Source organism: Acanthopagrus latus, chromosome 18 (genome assembly GCF_904848185.1).
Source record: "Acanthopagrus latus isolate v.2019 chromosome 18, fAcaLat1.1, whole genome shotgun sequence".
NCBI lineage: Eukaryota > Metazoa > Chordata > Actinopteri > Spariformes > Sparidae > Acanthopagrus > Acanthopagrus latus.
The window spans coordinates 26,944,901-26,960,877 of NC_051056.1; the positions used below are offsets into that span (position 1 = coordinate 26,944,901).

The 15,977-nt window shown below is 43.6% G+C and overlaps 1 protein-coding gene across 7 annotated transcripts in view; it reads right to left on the reverse strand.

The window, feature by feature from the left end:
* Positions 1 to 15,977, reverse strand: part of enox2 (ecto-NOX disulfide-thiol exchanger 2) — a 186,065-nt gene that overhangs the window by 121,809 nt on the left and 48,279 nt on the right. For 2 of the 7 annotated variants that reach the window (XM_037078221.1, XM_037078222.1), the window contains one exon: positions 14,561 to 14,923. The exons of the other annotated variants lie outside the window; for them this stretch is intronic. In XM_037078221.1, the coding sequence (XP_036934116.1) occupies positions 14,561 to 14,582 (22 nt within the window). In that variant the 5' untranslated portion in view covers positions 14,583 to 14,923. The remainder of the gene's footprint in view (positions 1 to 14,560; positions 14,924 to 15,977) is intronic. 7 annotated transcript variants of the gene reach the window in all.

Here is a 15,977-nt window from a genome sequence, read left to right on the forward strand (position 1 = left end):
CACTTGTCAACAAAAGACATTGCACCTATCAAACGAGGGCTCGGATGCAAATTAAAAGATTCAACAGCAACAGAGTCCCATCTAAATTAGGAGACGCCATTAAACAGATATCTATATCGACTGTGTCACATCAAGCCAGCTCTAAATCATCCCCGTATACACTTGCAATGAGCCCCTCAAATGACTTGGCTCATTAATCAGAGCAGTGCTGTAACAGAACAGTAAGGTAACAATAACTGCCTTACATTTTTCATTTCAACAGGACAAAGTGCCCTCGAGGACGTGTAAGCCCTGAAGAGCCTCCCGTTTAGAAATCATTTATAATCATCACTGATTTGCAGCAACATTTATCTGGGCAGCGGCTTATGTTTGTCTCTGCATGTTAATTGTGCTAGTAGCAAAGCCTCCCTTCTACACAAAGACACAATGGCCACAATGATGGTTGACTTCAGCAGCAGGCAACAATATATAAAAAAATGTTCCATGCAAAGACAATTAAACACAACCCCTAACAAGCAACTAGTTTACTGCAGGGGTATCTCTCATCCCCACATTGCTCTGTTTTACCTTTAAGCAGCTCCTGGGGATTAAGTTCTCCCCAGGATCCACATTAATGAGACTTTAGGTGACATGCCACTCATACAGAGAAACCCACTTCAGCAGACAATACTAAATGTGCTCCCCACCTTGTTCGCACCCAATGAATCCCTTATTCCAAAATTAATTTGCAGTTAAAAAGCCATTTTCTCTTGAGTGCTGCTGAAGAGGTGTCTCCATCTCGCTGTTCTCTTGGTGACGGTGTTGGCTAATGAGGGTCTGGTCAGGAGGCTGACGCTGACAGCTCAGCCCTTCAAAAAGCCTTTGTCAAAATACTGCTCCAGGGGAGATTTGAGCAGCTAGCTGCCCACAGGAAGAGTTCTACCATGGGTATGTGTCTCGTTCCCCCACTGCTCTTGTTTACCTGCAGGCTACACGTCCAACTATTGTATGTGACAAGCCACATTTAGCCTGACACTTGTCAATTACAGGGAAGGAATACAAATATATTAATAACCACAGTAAGGGGGGAAGCAATAAGCTGAGCCGTACGGTAAGCTGTAGTGAGTCGAGTTTCTTATAACTATTTATTATGGCAATGACGAGGGTTCGATTTCAGTCCTTTGCTTGTCATACTTCATGTACAGTTGGACTATCCAAAAAAGCAAAAGTTTTAAGGGGAAAAATAAAGATTAATAACAACTGTTCTTGGCTTTGTGTTGTTTATGTTAATGTGTTTACGCCTCCGCAGATGAAAATAGTCCCCAACAAATCCTCCTGTTTGAGTTGAGTTTGCCAACGTCTGCACCGGCTGGTGGGGTTTTTCCTTGGAGGAATTAAGTACCCTAGACAAATTTTTGTGTGACCTGATGTTGCAGAGTATTGAGAAGGACACCGACACTCTGTCGGAGTGGGTCTTTCAAGAGATTTGCGGATAAACGTAAGTATATCGAATAATACCAAACGTGTCCTTGTGTATGTGCGGTTGAAGAGCATTTTCAAAATGGCAATAGAAGTGCTTCATGATGTGGTGACAAAGTCGGCTTCTAACACTCTCAGCACTGTCGTAATCCAGTTAATACCTAGCTAAAAAACAAACAAACAAACAATGATCAAGTCAGACAATTAAGACGGGGGGATAAACCCCAGCTGAGAATATTTATGTGTGCTCCAGGATGATATCATCAGCCATCAGACATCTGGCCAGACGCCAAATCTTAGCATCTTCTACCACCACGGCGATGACACCCTGGACATGCTCGGAGTAAAGACACAAAGAGCAAGTTGGGTAAACAAGATGAATCCCTTCCATTAACAGAAGGACTGCGGGCTTTCCTGCCATTCCACCATTAATTATCTGGTCTTATGGGAAGATTAGGGAAGAGAAATTAAGCCAACAGCCAGACTCCAATGAGTGGGCCTCCCCTGTTTAATTACCAAAACAGCACAAACAAATGAAGCCCCATAGATCATGCAAAGGGGTAGCTCCGGAGGCTATGATCTGGCTGAGCTGGGCTCTACTCCTCTGTTCTTTTCTCTTCTCACCGTCTCTCATCATGCCGTCCATTCAGCCATCACTCATCACAGCAGACAGACTGGGGACTGTGCTCACACCGTTATTAATGGCTGATTGTGACGAGGGAAGAAACAGGAAAGAAAAGGGTGCGACAAGAACAAGATGGTAATGTCGTGCTCATTATTTACTGCATTAAAACAGCCTGTTACCTGAGATTGCTCAGTTAGGTTTACCTATCTCAGACTGTATCAACCCACTCAGCTGCTATTTATTTCAAGTGGACAACTGAAGTTACATTGTAAGGTCAATACACATGAATTATAATGATTCATTGTGAATCATTAGGATTTTTCTCCACTACCATGTTCCCTTTTTTGCCCTTTGGATTTTATCAATGCACTCCCATTTAATTTAGTATTAGTCACTTAACTGGTCATGAAAATCTGCCCTCAACTATTTTGATAATCAATTAACTGTTGAAGTCACTAATTGAGCAAACATCAACTGACTATAGCATCACCTGAGCTCTCGGGAAATTGTAATGGGCATTTTCTGACATATAGCTCAAATAGTTAACCAAGAAAAGAAAATCATTGGCTTGATTTATCTGTAATGAAACAAATCCTTTGTTGTAATCCTGCACACAAAGACAATTATTGCCTCCTTGCTATGACTCATTCGTCTCTGACAGCACACGTACACACACATTTGAAGGAGGCAGAATAGAACAATAGTGCTCTCAATCCTAGCAGCACACGTTTCCATACGGACGGAGTAAACACACAAAAAAAAGCATCCAAGTGTGCCTACACATGCACACACATACACATACAATCACAAACTTCTCTCACAGTTGTTGGTGCTGACAGCTTCATCCCAACAGTGACTCAGAAATGGGATTGTTTGTGAACTGTGGCAAGTGCAGATAAGTGCCATGTCTCAAAGTTGCAGCAAGAACACAACTTATTTTTTGTTGCTGTTCTGTGGGTGACTAGCATGACGTTTTGAAACAGGGAAAATCCACAGCACAATGTCAAATTCTCAAAACGTTGACTCTGACGATGTTCGCACTGAAGTTGACTTTTTTTTTTCTCCATTAAGGAAGAGATTTATAGTGCTGAACATATAAAAGACCTAAATCCAGACCCTGTCCGTTCAAAGACCATGCTACTGCATTGTCTCCCTGATGACGTGTAAGAGAGTAGACCAAAGTTCAGCACCGGTCCATCATTAACTGGAAATGAACAATGTTAAGTGCACAACTTCTGCAGTGTAGACATGCTGTTATTATATTTCATTTTTAGAGCAGCCCAATCAAGAGTAGAGGGAAATGATAGACGAGTGAATCCAAGACCCCAATTATTACTGGACTCCTGCTCAACACTTCGCTGCTCCACTGACCCTGAATCACACATGCACTTTGTAGATGCTCAGGATAAAGTGGGTTCCTGTATCAAATCAAAGCCAAAAAGGAAAACATATTTTCCTTTTTCATCCCTTTTCTATACAGACTTATTGTCACGGACAATCTTTTAACTCCCTCTCCAGCTGACTCAACTGCAGTGACTTATCTAAAGGATTTTAATTATGAGAGGTTAACAGAAGTACAAGTGACTCAAATAACAAAATCTGAAAGAAAAAACAAAACATTGGTGTGAATGTTATGGATATGGAGGAACTGTGTCAATGTTTTGAGAGAAAAAAGTATTTTTGGATGAGCGACTTGAGAGATACATGCCACAACATTCATATCATCCTTTTCACTCTATCCAGGGGCTGTTCAGAGTGATATAACCACCCTTGACATCTGCCAATGATGCCTGATTGTGACTGATTCAACTTCATCTCATGATTTCAACACATCTTCATCTTCAGAAAATATCAAAATACTCCTGCGGCCTTCAGGGGGGGAATTTATCATTCTGCTATTGGCCAATTTTCCCCACTCTGAACACACGCTGTTGATTTACTGGCATGATATATTGCACATTTCAACACATCAATACATCAGTGTGCGTTCAGGAGAAACACACTGGTAATGTTTATTGCACAAACCTACCAAATAATCCTCATGTAGACAAGCAGACTCAAAAGAATACAATGCATTATAAATAAGGACTCATTTCCATTTTGGAGTTATTTATAGCTCAGACTTTGGACTAGAAATCTTCTTAGCCGGGAGTTGAAGCTTGAAAAGACTTCCATAACTGATCCAATGCAGATCAAATTTCAGTTTCATTTCAAGGGAGGATGCCTGAGAGAATCAGATACCTCAGCGTAAAGCACCCGTCCACTTCTGATACCTGAGAGAACAGTTAACCAAATACCTAATATCCTGTAGGTTCTATTAAGACCGGAAAATGCTGTTGGCTCCGTGCTTTACCCGTTGGAGGTGCTGATCTGAGTTGCACTGAGCTCCATCTCCTTACCCCCGGAGCCTGGTCCAATTTTCTCTCAGCACAGCTTCGGTCCAGAGACCACACTAACAAGCTAAAGCTCAGCGCTCGTCAGAAAAGGGAAGCATTTGGACACTCACTAGAGGCTTGAAAAATGCAGGTTGTTGGTGCAGCCCTCGACTTGGACACAATAATTAATCTTCATATCGATCTACCTCCCTGACTTCTGTTGGGACAAGCACAGAAGGCATGACTGAGAACCTGCAGTGTGTTTGTGCGGAGACGGGAAGAAGATTTTCCTCAGCTTTTCCTCCCACCCGGTCTCGCCAACACACACAAACACAGACACACACAGACACAGACACAGACACACACACACGCTTCATCATCGACCTCTGTGTGACTCAGGAGAAATTTTATTTGTCTGCGAGTGGAAAAAACAGCAGGAAGAAATAGATATGTACAGAATAACATATTTTAGAGGGGAGAAGCTTCACACAAAGCACAAAACAGAGACAAAATAAACCCAAAGGAAATGTTTCTTTAAACGACAAGGTCAAACATAGTGAAAGGGACAATTTAACCGAAGAAAGAGAAAAAAAGCAATAACAGTATTTCAGTCCATTTCACCCAAGAGCTATAATAACATTTGACAAGCGCTAGTTTGGGACATAGAGGTTGCAGGATCCACCTTCTATCCGTGTGTTTTCTCTGAGCCAAAAGGAAAGCTCAGACGCTCCTCTGACTCTCCTTCCTGCACCAGCTCTTCGTTACCACCAATCCCTCTCTCTGACAAACTGCCCACCAGCCTCTGAAATATGACCCATAAAGCCCGGTGCCACTATAAACCCGGAGCCATGGCTGATTTGTGAATCCAATTACCTCCCTGTCTGTAATGGCTGTGTTCAGTGCCATGATGTTAAGTCAGCTGTTGTCAGCGTGCGCCCTTAAGGCCACAGCCTGTGCGAGGAACGACATTCAGCATTCAGGACAGATCATCTAAATAACTATCTTGACGTATAGCGGAACGGGAAGGTGGATGGGCCGTGAAAATCCCAAAACAAAAGTTAAGTTTGCTGGCACTAACACCGAGAGAGGCGATAAGGCATGTTAAAGATGCTATACTGAAAATAATGCAGGCCACCAGGCTCGGGTATGGATCGCCGGGCACCAGTCTTGAGAAACGTTTAAATTGCTCATCTTTTTGATGCTGTAACTTGATCGACAAACTATTTCCAAAACTGTGAAACTCTCAGGCTTCAAAGTCAGCTGATTTTAGATCTAGATCAATAATTGGACCGGGCAGTTGTACATCCAGATAGGAAAGATGTCAGTGTAGGCAGATAAGAAACAAGAAACTGCAGTACAGATATGCCAAAGATGCGTTTGAGGTCATTTAGAGGCAGGTTTGAAATGTAAAGATTGTCCCCCAGAGAAGGAAGGCAAGTTATTTTTCCAATTGTAAAAGTGTCCTGATCAGTATAGAGTTTATAGAGGAGCTATAACAGATTAAAATGGGAGACCACAAAGGTTCTGCATGGATTCAAAACAGTCATCTATTTAATGAGACAGGTGCGTAGGTGAGGTACAAGTGGATCAGAAGTTGCAATCAAACTCACAAAAAAAAAGACACAAAAAGAATGAGCAATCATCACTTTGCCTGATTAAGGTCTAGCACCGAACTGTTACTAATGAAGGTATTTTTGCAAGTTAAAGCAGTGTGAGGGAGTCTGATTGCAACTTTTGATCCCTGCATGGACTTGAAATGGAGACGCTGTAATTGCGTGGTCAGCATCTTTAACCCCAGGATGACGCAGTCTCAGCACCTTTTTTTTTCTTTTAAACAACAAAACTGCAATAAAGATCTTTCTGCCTTCTGCCTTGTTTCTTAAACATATGTTGCTAGCGTGCCTAATGGGCCGGTCACACGGTGATAAGCTGCTCTTCATTGTAAATGGGAGAAGGGAAAGTTGGGGGATGCTCCACTTAATGCAAATGTCCTTTGACAATGTCCAATCTCTCACCCTACACCTCGGTATGATGTGCAAATTGGAGGGGTGATACTGTGTGGTGGGAGATAGGGGTCTACTGAGGATTGAGCCCTGGACAGGCAAACTAAAGCAGGTATAGTTGATAATGTACACTCTTTACTTCAAAGATTCAAATGTGATTTGTGCTTCAAGTGCACTCCGTAACCTCAGTTTTCCAATGTTTGCAAAAACACCTTTCATGTGAAGCATCCAAAGAGAAGGAACAGCCAAACAGGTGCCGTGGCATTTCACTCCAGCCATCATTTCACTCACCGTTTCCTCCGCGCCTGTTTTACATTATCCCCCAAAAGTTGCCTCGCTCTTGCTTGAGGGGCGAAAGTGTAATTGGAGCCATAGCCATAACTACTAGTGTTTCTTTTTTAAACATTGGTCAATGAATAGCAAGAATGTTGTGGTGTACTGAAAGAAAACAAGACTAATGGTGTACTGAATGATCAGATTCATCTACTGTGGGGGAAGTTTTTCACATTAAAAATAACTTTTCTTTTTTTTTTCCTTTTTAAAATAACTGCCTCGCTGGTGCCAAGTGCTTGTAGAGCACTAAACTGTTTAACATTCGTGGACGCTGGACATCATTTTTCATCATTACTGTAGACTGAAGTAAGTAAACTGTAGGCTCTAACAACTTACAATGTAACCAAAAGAAGTCCATGTGGACTGTTTTGGGAATATAAGATGAGGAGAATTTGCAATTTAAGCTAGCAAGTATCTCTTAAATGATTGCCCTATTGATCATATAGATTTATTTTATTTTTTTATTTATTCAAAAATGAAATAACCATGAAAGTCTAAGGTCTCAATCTGAACTTATGCCATCCATGCGGATGTCCTCAATTCAACTCACCCAATCACGTCAACAGACGTGCTCTGAGGTTCACCCCACGGCTGACCTCAACCGGCATTCCAATGGTCCAAAATAGACAGAGCTATAATTTGAAGAACCCGACTGAAAACTACACCACATTCCCCGGTCAAAATGTTACACTGGTGTTGTATCATCCTCCCATAAATGCTGACCTCTCAATCCTCAGAAAGAGGTAGAGAAAAAAAAAAGCCACTGAACTAATACTGGCCAGTAAGATGTGCTGAGCGCAGAAAAAGCCTTGCATTTATCCAGCAGCGGGGGTCTGACTTTAGCCAGGCTCAGTGCAGTAAACATGCAAGTACAGGGCTTCCTTTGAGCTCAAACACCAAACCTTTCAGAGCACTTCCAATGACATTTCAGATCGAGTTTTTTTTAACCAAGCCATATGAAAGCGTCTGCACAGTGGGAGATCTGTGAGTGTGAGTTTGTTGATGTAAAATGTAGAGAAACACCCCAAACAAGGTTCGCCACAAAAAATGTGTCTTTGCAAATGGAAAATTCCTGGATTACCCCAACTCTTCCAACTTCCTTTCCACAGAGGGCTGAGTTGTCACGTAAACACTGCTCAGAATATGAACTTATTAGCCCTTGCAGCAATATTCTAGCATGTGACCCATGAAAGCACTTTCTCTCAATCTTTCACTGGGAAGCAAAATGCCCTGATGCGACAGACAGCATACACACAACCTCTGCTACTTTATTAATAATGCATTCATGGTTACATTCAGTCTATCCATTCAGTGCCCCCACCCCCGAAGCCATTCCTTCTTCCCAAAGTAAGAGCCATATAAATCTGGGCTCTCAGTCTCTATTACAGGAGAGTGATGGCTGCTTTCCAGACAAGCAATCCCCGTGGACACCCCTGTTCTCTGGTCCAAACCACTGAACCAAGGGCTCAGCTTTTCTCCATTTTCTCTATAGGGGAAATGTTCAACATATCAATGTTTGGAAGAACAGATTTTGACCGAGACGGTCAACTCCTGCACAGCCATAAATTCCCAAGGACAGCAGCAAAAATGTAATAAATGTCATGAGATTTCCTGCTATAAATCTGGGTTCCTCCCCAAATAAATTCACAGTATACGCATTTGCCAATTCTTATTACATCTAAAGACGAAAACAACAAAAACCAATACGCAATGCATCTCCTACATAAAAGTTAGATTTAGAGGCTCAATTTATCATCTGGTGCAGAGGCAGAAAAATGTATTGTAATACAATCTCTGCAGCAGCGGTGGACACAGGTAGCTTCAGAGATGTACAGCAGTAGTGTCCTACATCCCGCTGGTGATCCATCACGCCATGTGTTGTGCTACTTTCAATTGCTTCTCTTGGCACCGCTGGTAAGGGGAAAAAAATGCCACCGTAAAAACAAAACTCAGGTCCACTCTGTCTCGAGGGAATGCCACATTGCCAGGTAGATGCAGTATTTCTCTGGCTGTTACACCCAACAGTTGTCCTTTTCAATCCATCAGTGCACTGAAGTGGGACAGTCAGGGAAATGCTGCAACATGTTCATGTATGCCTCCACAATAAAGTGACAGCTGTGGGTTCCTTCATCACAAAAACACAAACATGAGCACGAGTCTTGCAGGCGAGCTTGGGTGTTGAGTTGTAAAGGGTTGACAGTCAGCCAAAATATGACTGTCAAGGCTGACGGTGTGTTTGTAAAGATTCTCAGTCATCCAGCTCAAGGGACATCTGCTGGGATTAAAAAGGTAGGGAAGGCAGTTCCAGAGAAAGATAGGTGATTGTTAAATCACATTCCCAGCAGGTCAGATACCAGCACTTTGGGTCTGTAATCTGTTTGAAGTTCTAATCCAAAAGGGTTCAATCAACTATCTTTCCCCAGAATCACCTTCACCAACTCGAAGTGAAAACCAGCTGGACTTGATGCTTCACATAAAAGATGTTTTGGTACTCATTCAAGTTCTTCTTTTCTAACAAAATATCTTGGATGATAGAGCTATTCAAGACAAGCAGTAGGTAATTCACTCAGTCTAAGTGCAAGTGAGTCAAACTTTTTAGCCTCATGAATTCAAGATAATCTAATTTAGAACAGCAGCGATCAGCCAAATACTCAGTTTGTTGATTCAAGAGAACAGAAATAGAATTTGCTACATTTATTGATGATTACCTTAAGATAAATAAAGTATTTTGGTTCTAGACTCTCAAACACAATCAGAAATCTGCTGATGTTTAACAGCACTATAATTGACTGGTGCAAAGCAGCAGAACTGATTCTGCACAAGTGCATTTATGTTTAAAATTGGATGTAAAAGTGAGTGGGATAAATGGCTTCTTAGAAGCGCTAGGCAGGAAGGAGAAAATTGACAGTGACATGATCTCTTTGCTAGACATGCCAAATGTAGAATACATGCCTCTGACGTTTGCTTTAACGTACCGCAGCTCACATGGGACTGCAGATTACACAGAACACTGAGACCAATGCGGAAGACAGAAGTTTTTCAGTGCATATTTTACAGAGCAGATCAGAAAATGTAGAGAAGTTGTAGAGCAACTCCCTGGTGAACGGCATAATCCAGCTTCTTCAAACTGCCTCTCTATTCTTCTTTGCTCAAAGGGACTGTCAGCAGGGTTTAACACAGCAGCACTGCAGCCACAATCCCGTCTCACATGCTGTTCATATACAGCAAATGCAGAATAAGGCTGATGGCTCACTTCATCTTTCATGTTACTCCTGAGCATGCTGTTGCAGAGTCCTTAACTCTACTTTGAAAGTTCCCTGCGTGGTTGCTTATCATGAAAGTGATTAGAAATGAAGAGCTCTGTCAGTGATATGGTTGGAGCCCCTGAGTTTGTTGCCTTCAGGCTGCCAGGCACTCTTAGCTATTCAATACCAGATGGCAGGTTGAACTGCTGCCGCTGCCAACACTGCTGATCCTCACAGGGATCTTCCACACAAGCTCATACACTTTTCTTCAACCTGAACGGATTCCAGCCTCAGTTTAATGTTGCTGTGCTGCTGTAATTCAAACACTGAACAATTAGACCAAGTCAAATAGTGTTTTCTGGAGGGCACATACAAGTGAGCATTAGACACAGGAATAAACAACGATCATTACCCTACATTAGTCTGACACGGAGATTTAGGATGAGCGGTGAGGCAATGAAACAATCAAGTTATTGCACCAACAGTCTTAAACATCAGCACAACAGATGGTGTGCTGCGGTGATAGCACCACAAGAAGGGAACATTACTTGACAAAAGCAGCCAAGCATCTTGTAAAAAGTGATGTAAGGAAGCAGCTACACTGTTTTCCCATCAGGAGCTTTGTAAAGCACTAGTGTTGAAGGTCTGTTATTTCGTGACAGGAAGCTGAGGATTTAACACATCAAAACATCTACGGAAAACAGGATTCAAGTCTGTGAGACACAGTTACTACTTCACTATAACTTTACAGTTATCTTGAGCGTAGATAATCCAAACATGTCAAGATCCTACAGACTGGGCTGGATTTGGTCAAAAATGTACATTGTGCCTTTTTTTGGGTCACGTTCAGTCACACCAATTGACAAGGTGCTTTCAAGGTCTTTTAGTCAAACTACAGTGTAAAAAAATGATGTGCTGAGTGATATTTAGTGTTGACTGCTAATAAGTGTTGGATCTACTGTCTGCAGGACACTGTGATAGGGTAACACAAACTCAGAGCTTCAACTTACAATAACTGTGCCTGGCTCGAGCCGTGTTCAGACCTAAAAAAACAGAATGACTGTCGAGTTCAGGTCAGGTTGAGTTTCCAGCCTTTTGGACTGGATGAAGCCCGAAGCTACACTCTAATGGGCAACCCCATCACCTACTGCCATCAGTGTTATCAGTGGTGGTAGATGGAAAAACTGAGGAGAGGACATAGTAAGGTTTATCACAACTCAATAAGACAAACTGCATTTAGAGGGGGAAGGATATAAGAATATTCAGGGCAAGATTGACTCCAGAAACAGAACTGCAGTAGAGGAGTCTGGGGACATCCTGCTGTGGGAAAGCAGTGACATTTCAGCAGAGAAATTCATCCGTCTAGTGCAAAGGTCTAAATGTGGCAATTATCTTTTCAATCGTCATGTCAACACCAGCATAAGGGAGTCAACTGGCCACCATCGCCATGGGGGTTACACAATCCACAAGCAGCAACTTTAAAATGTACTGGACTGCACGGGACAAAGTATCCACACTGGGAACAATGATTTAGACTACTGAGATGTCTTCTGATCAGGTGAAAGAAAAAGTCCAAGAGAGATTGAATCATACATAAATGTTCTTTTACCCCAGTCCTCACATTTGGTATCTTTGCAGCACTGGCCATTCAGTGAAGATATATCTGCAGACAGAAGCGTATTCCTTTGATGCAATCTGAACGCACCGAGAAACAGACTGAACAAAGGGGGAGACCGACGTGACTCCCAGTCCGTGTCAACCTACACTGAGTATATAGAAACAGGTGACAAACTGTCCCAAACAGGACTTGATCTTTAAGCTCTACTCTCGACATCAGCGGTCTTAGTATGTGCAGGACTACCAACACACTGCCAAAGCTTCGCAGGTGGAACTCCCACTTTTGACTATACGCGTAAAACTTGCCTCGACAGTAAGCTACAGAGCCTCCTGCCCGTCTGTCAGCTCAGCTTTCAGCAGTCAGGTGACAGTAACGGTGCTGAATACTGATGGGCAGGCTGAGTCAGTGAAAAGCACTGGGAGTTCGTCACCAGTGTGGATGAAACGGACGCCAGCTGCCTTTCTCTCGAAGACGAATAAACTAGCTGGTCTGCATCGCTCTGCACATTTTTTTTTTTTTTTACGTTATTCAGAGAATCACTGCTGATGAGTGGGCTGGCAAGTATAACTTTCAGCCTTGAGTTTGATGCTCACTGCACCGGTTATCATGGTAATTTTGTCCATTAGATGTGTTTAATATGGAATTAGTCTCAGTCGAAAATAAAGCCGAAGGATTCTGATTTCATCACTGACGGGGGGATCTGCAGTCATGATTCAGTGTTTGTCAGGGGGAGTATTATTATGCTTCTGAAGTGCTGAGACAAACTGAGTATCCTGGTTTATATCGACAGAACATAAATATAACAGAATCCCCGACCGTCCACTCCGAGGATCTGTCTCATAAATACATGTCCACGAAGTCAAGCTCTCGTCGAGGTATCTGGTTTCACTAAATCTGACACTTCCAGGTCATCTATGACTCATAATTCCACTCATGTTTGCTTTTTTTAAAAAAACTTTTCTCTTTGTCACTCCCCCCCCCGCCCCGGACAGCTACTGAAATGAGAATCCCACTCAGTAACCTCGAATTGTCATGCACTAACCAATTAAAAACTTGAGTTTTCCAAAGCTGCCAAATCTTCTGGTGTTGTGCAGCAGTCCTCTCTGTGCTCAGTCTTAATTTGTTCTGCAGCACTACCATCCGTTGCCAAAGAGAGCTGAAATATTTAAGCTCCCTCTCAAGCACTCTATGTACAACCTTTAAATCTCTCCCCTCTGACAGATCTAAGCAAAGTACCCCCCCCCCCCCCCCCATGCCATTAAAGGCAATCTAAGGATGCTCTGACGATTGATCAGAAAGGAGTAGCGCTGTGTGGAGGTAAATGGCTGTCACAAGGCCTGATGGACCTTTTCTCTCCCAGTGGTCATAGGGAGGCTCTCCTCCCCCTCCTCCCCCTCCTCCCCTTCCTCCGCCATCACCACCACCACTCACTCGATTTGATTCAAAGCATGTTTGTGCCTCTGGAGGAGAAAGTGGACTGATCCGTTCTGTCTGCGCGAGATAAACCACAGTGAAATGAAAACCTTCCAATCAGAGACGGACGAGAAACACATTTCCATCCTCTGGACACGAACGCCAAGAGTCCCCGAGTCATAATGTCATTTCTGTCCTAAACTACACGTTTTATCAAATTACATGCTACATATTGAATTTTGAATGATTAATTATGTGCTGTGAAATTATTCCAATTACTGCACTTAAGAACTTTCGAGCCCGACTACATGCTTCATTACAAGAAATTAATGAAACCTTACTTCAGCAAAGTCTGTTTTCGAAAAAGTGCATAAAGAACCATAATGTTCAGTAAACTTCCCAGCTGAGGGGGGGGTGAGGGAACACTTTGAGTTTGGTGATGACAAACTGCAAATTAATACCACGAGACTAATCTTTGACAAGTCATTGCTTTTATGAGCTAAAGGAAAGTAGCAATTAGGCTCTGAACGAGCAGACAACAGGGGGAGAAAAGCTGTGGGACAGCTGAGGTAAATTTGCCATGACTATAAACAGAGGAAGCTGGTGAACACAGTGCCAGAATAAAGCGGAGTAAGCAGGTTAAGTTCAAACAGCATCCTCGCTTAATTAGATCCTGTGAGCCCACAGTAAAAAAAAAAAAAAAAAAGAAAAGAAAAAAAAGTCCCATTTCAAATCCAACATATTTACGCGCGGTGGCGACTCGGGAATAAATGACGCGTAAAGCTTCATAGTTGAGACGACGCAGGGTGAAGAAAACAAGAAAACAACTGATACAAAGGCCCATCGACTACATTGTGACTCACCACGCTCAGATATAACATAGGAGACCGAGCCGGAGCAGCGTGTGAGACATATGCATTTCAGTGCCAGGAGATCCGGATTAGATCTATTCTGAAAAACTTCATCCATAAAACTGCTGCAGTAGGCGGCTGTCAGTCAGAATAAGAGCCGCACGCTCGGGCTCCATTGTGCCGATAAGCAAGTGTTAAAAAAAATAAAAAACACGCACAGGAAATTATTGCGTCTCGTTTATCATCATGAAGCAAAGCAGTAAGCATCAAATGCTGAGACGTGCGAGGGGAGAAAACACCAGCACACGAGCCGGATCCGCACAGCTCTCCTCTTATGCGGGTCTCAAACAGCTGGCCTACGCCCGACAATTACGGACTTGAACACAGCGAGAAGACCTCTGAGATTTCCTGTGATAACTTCTGTCAGGCGAGGCGCAGATGAGGGGTGAGAAGAAATGAGGAGAACGACGCCACAGGAGACGTGCGGCGGTGCGCGGCAGCCCGCAGCGACACCGGAGACCGGATCGCTGCTGTGTGTGAAATCCATCCGATATGTGACATCTCCGCTGTCAACATGACACAGAGACAGACGGACAGAGAGGGAGAGACGGGCAGCAGGTGAAAACTTGAGACACGTACCTGTGTACTGCAGGAGAAACATTGTCCACAAGAGGCGAGGCGCGATTGTGGTCGGTCCTCTGCTGCAGGACGAAGTGTACGAAGTAAAATCCTTGAATGGAGACGGGGCTTCGTCCCTCAGTCAGTCCGCTCCGCTCGGCAGACTGGACTGCAATGAGAGCAGCCAGTCGAAGCGGGACCTTTTAGCTACGGCAGGCGAGCCCGCCCTCGCGACGTGCCCGCTTCGCCGGGCGATGTCGCTTCGGGGACGCGCGGCGCGCAGGCGAACTGTTCGAGGGCGCGCTGCAGGACGCTGACAAGGAGAAAAACACCCTCCTCTGTGTCGGTGTGCGAGCTCACGATGAACTGTCAGGAGAGGACGTGCTTCTCATGGAGAGAGAGAGAGAGAGAGAGAGAGAGAGAGAGAGAGAGAGAGAGAGAGACGGCGCCAAGTCAAACCCCGCGCGAACAGGAGGAAATCTCTCCACGCGCTGCTCATTCTTCAGAAATAAATTCCACAAAAAAAACCTAGATGCTTTGCATTTCAGAGTTGTGTGGCATCTTCAGAGCTGCAGCAGAGCGAGAAACACCACGAGAAAAAAAAAAAAAATCGAGGTAATTTCGTCCCAAACTTTTGACAGCTGTGCTTTTAAGAAGGTGTCGTTCTGCAGCCCGCCAGCTGGAGGAGGAGAAGCACAGGGATGATCAGTGCAGCGCCGGTGTTTGGCATGCAGACCGTGATGAGAGCCATCCCTGTCATACCCCCCCCACACACACACACACAGACAGACTCACACACAGACACACAAACACACACTGCCTTCTCACATGTATACAGTAAGAGAGTGCTCAGCGGAGAAGGTGATTAATGTGTTTATCCAACAAAATAAAAGGGATTCCACTCATTCAGCTGCAGCAAGACCCAACTCAGTCAGGATTGTTAGACCTTGTGACGTCTCATGACTCGGCCTGGAAAGAGAATCAGTGCCACAGCTGGGAGACTTTCTCGACAACAATGGTGACAATTGAAAAACACCCTTTATGCAACATCAGCGTCATCCAAAATCAAAAATTGAAGTCGATTTAAGGCCTCATATCACGATAACGACATATAGCTTTACATTGCCCAGCTAAAGAAGCATCCCACTCCCACGCTGTCAACAATAAATACACTAAAAGAAAATGACAGCGGCTTCTGAGACTTCCAGAACTGTCTTGGTTTGATCAACACACAGCCAAAAGATTAATTACACAAGGAAAGCAGCGGAGCAAACACCATTATCCTCCTGTAATGAGATGCAAGCTGTGTACAGAGACGCAAGAATCACATTTAATGTATCAGCGCGGTGGTCAGCTGAGACATGTGTTTTTTTTTTCCTTCACGGTCTCGTGAACTCCACTTCAGTCTGGCTCAGGCTGACATCACCTGCTCAGCGTC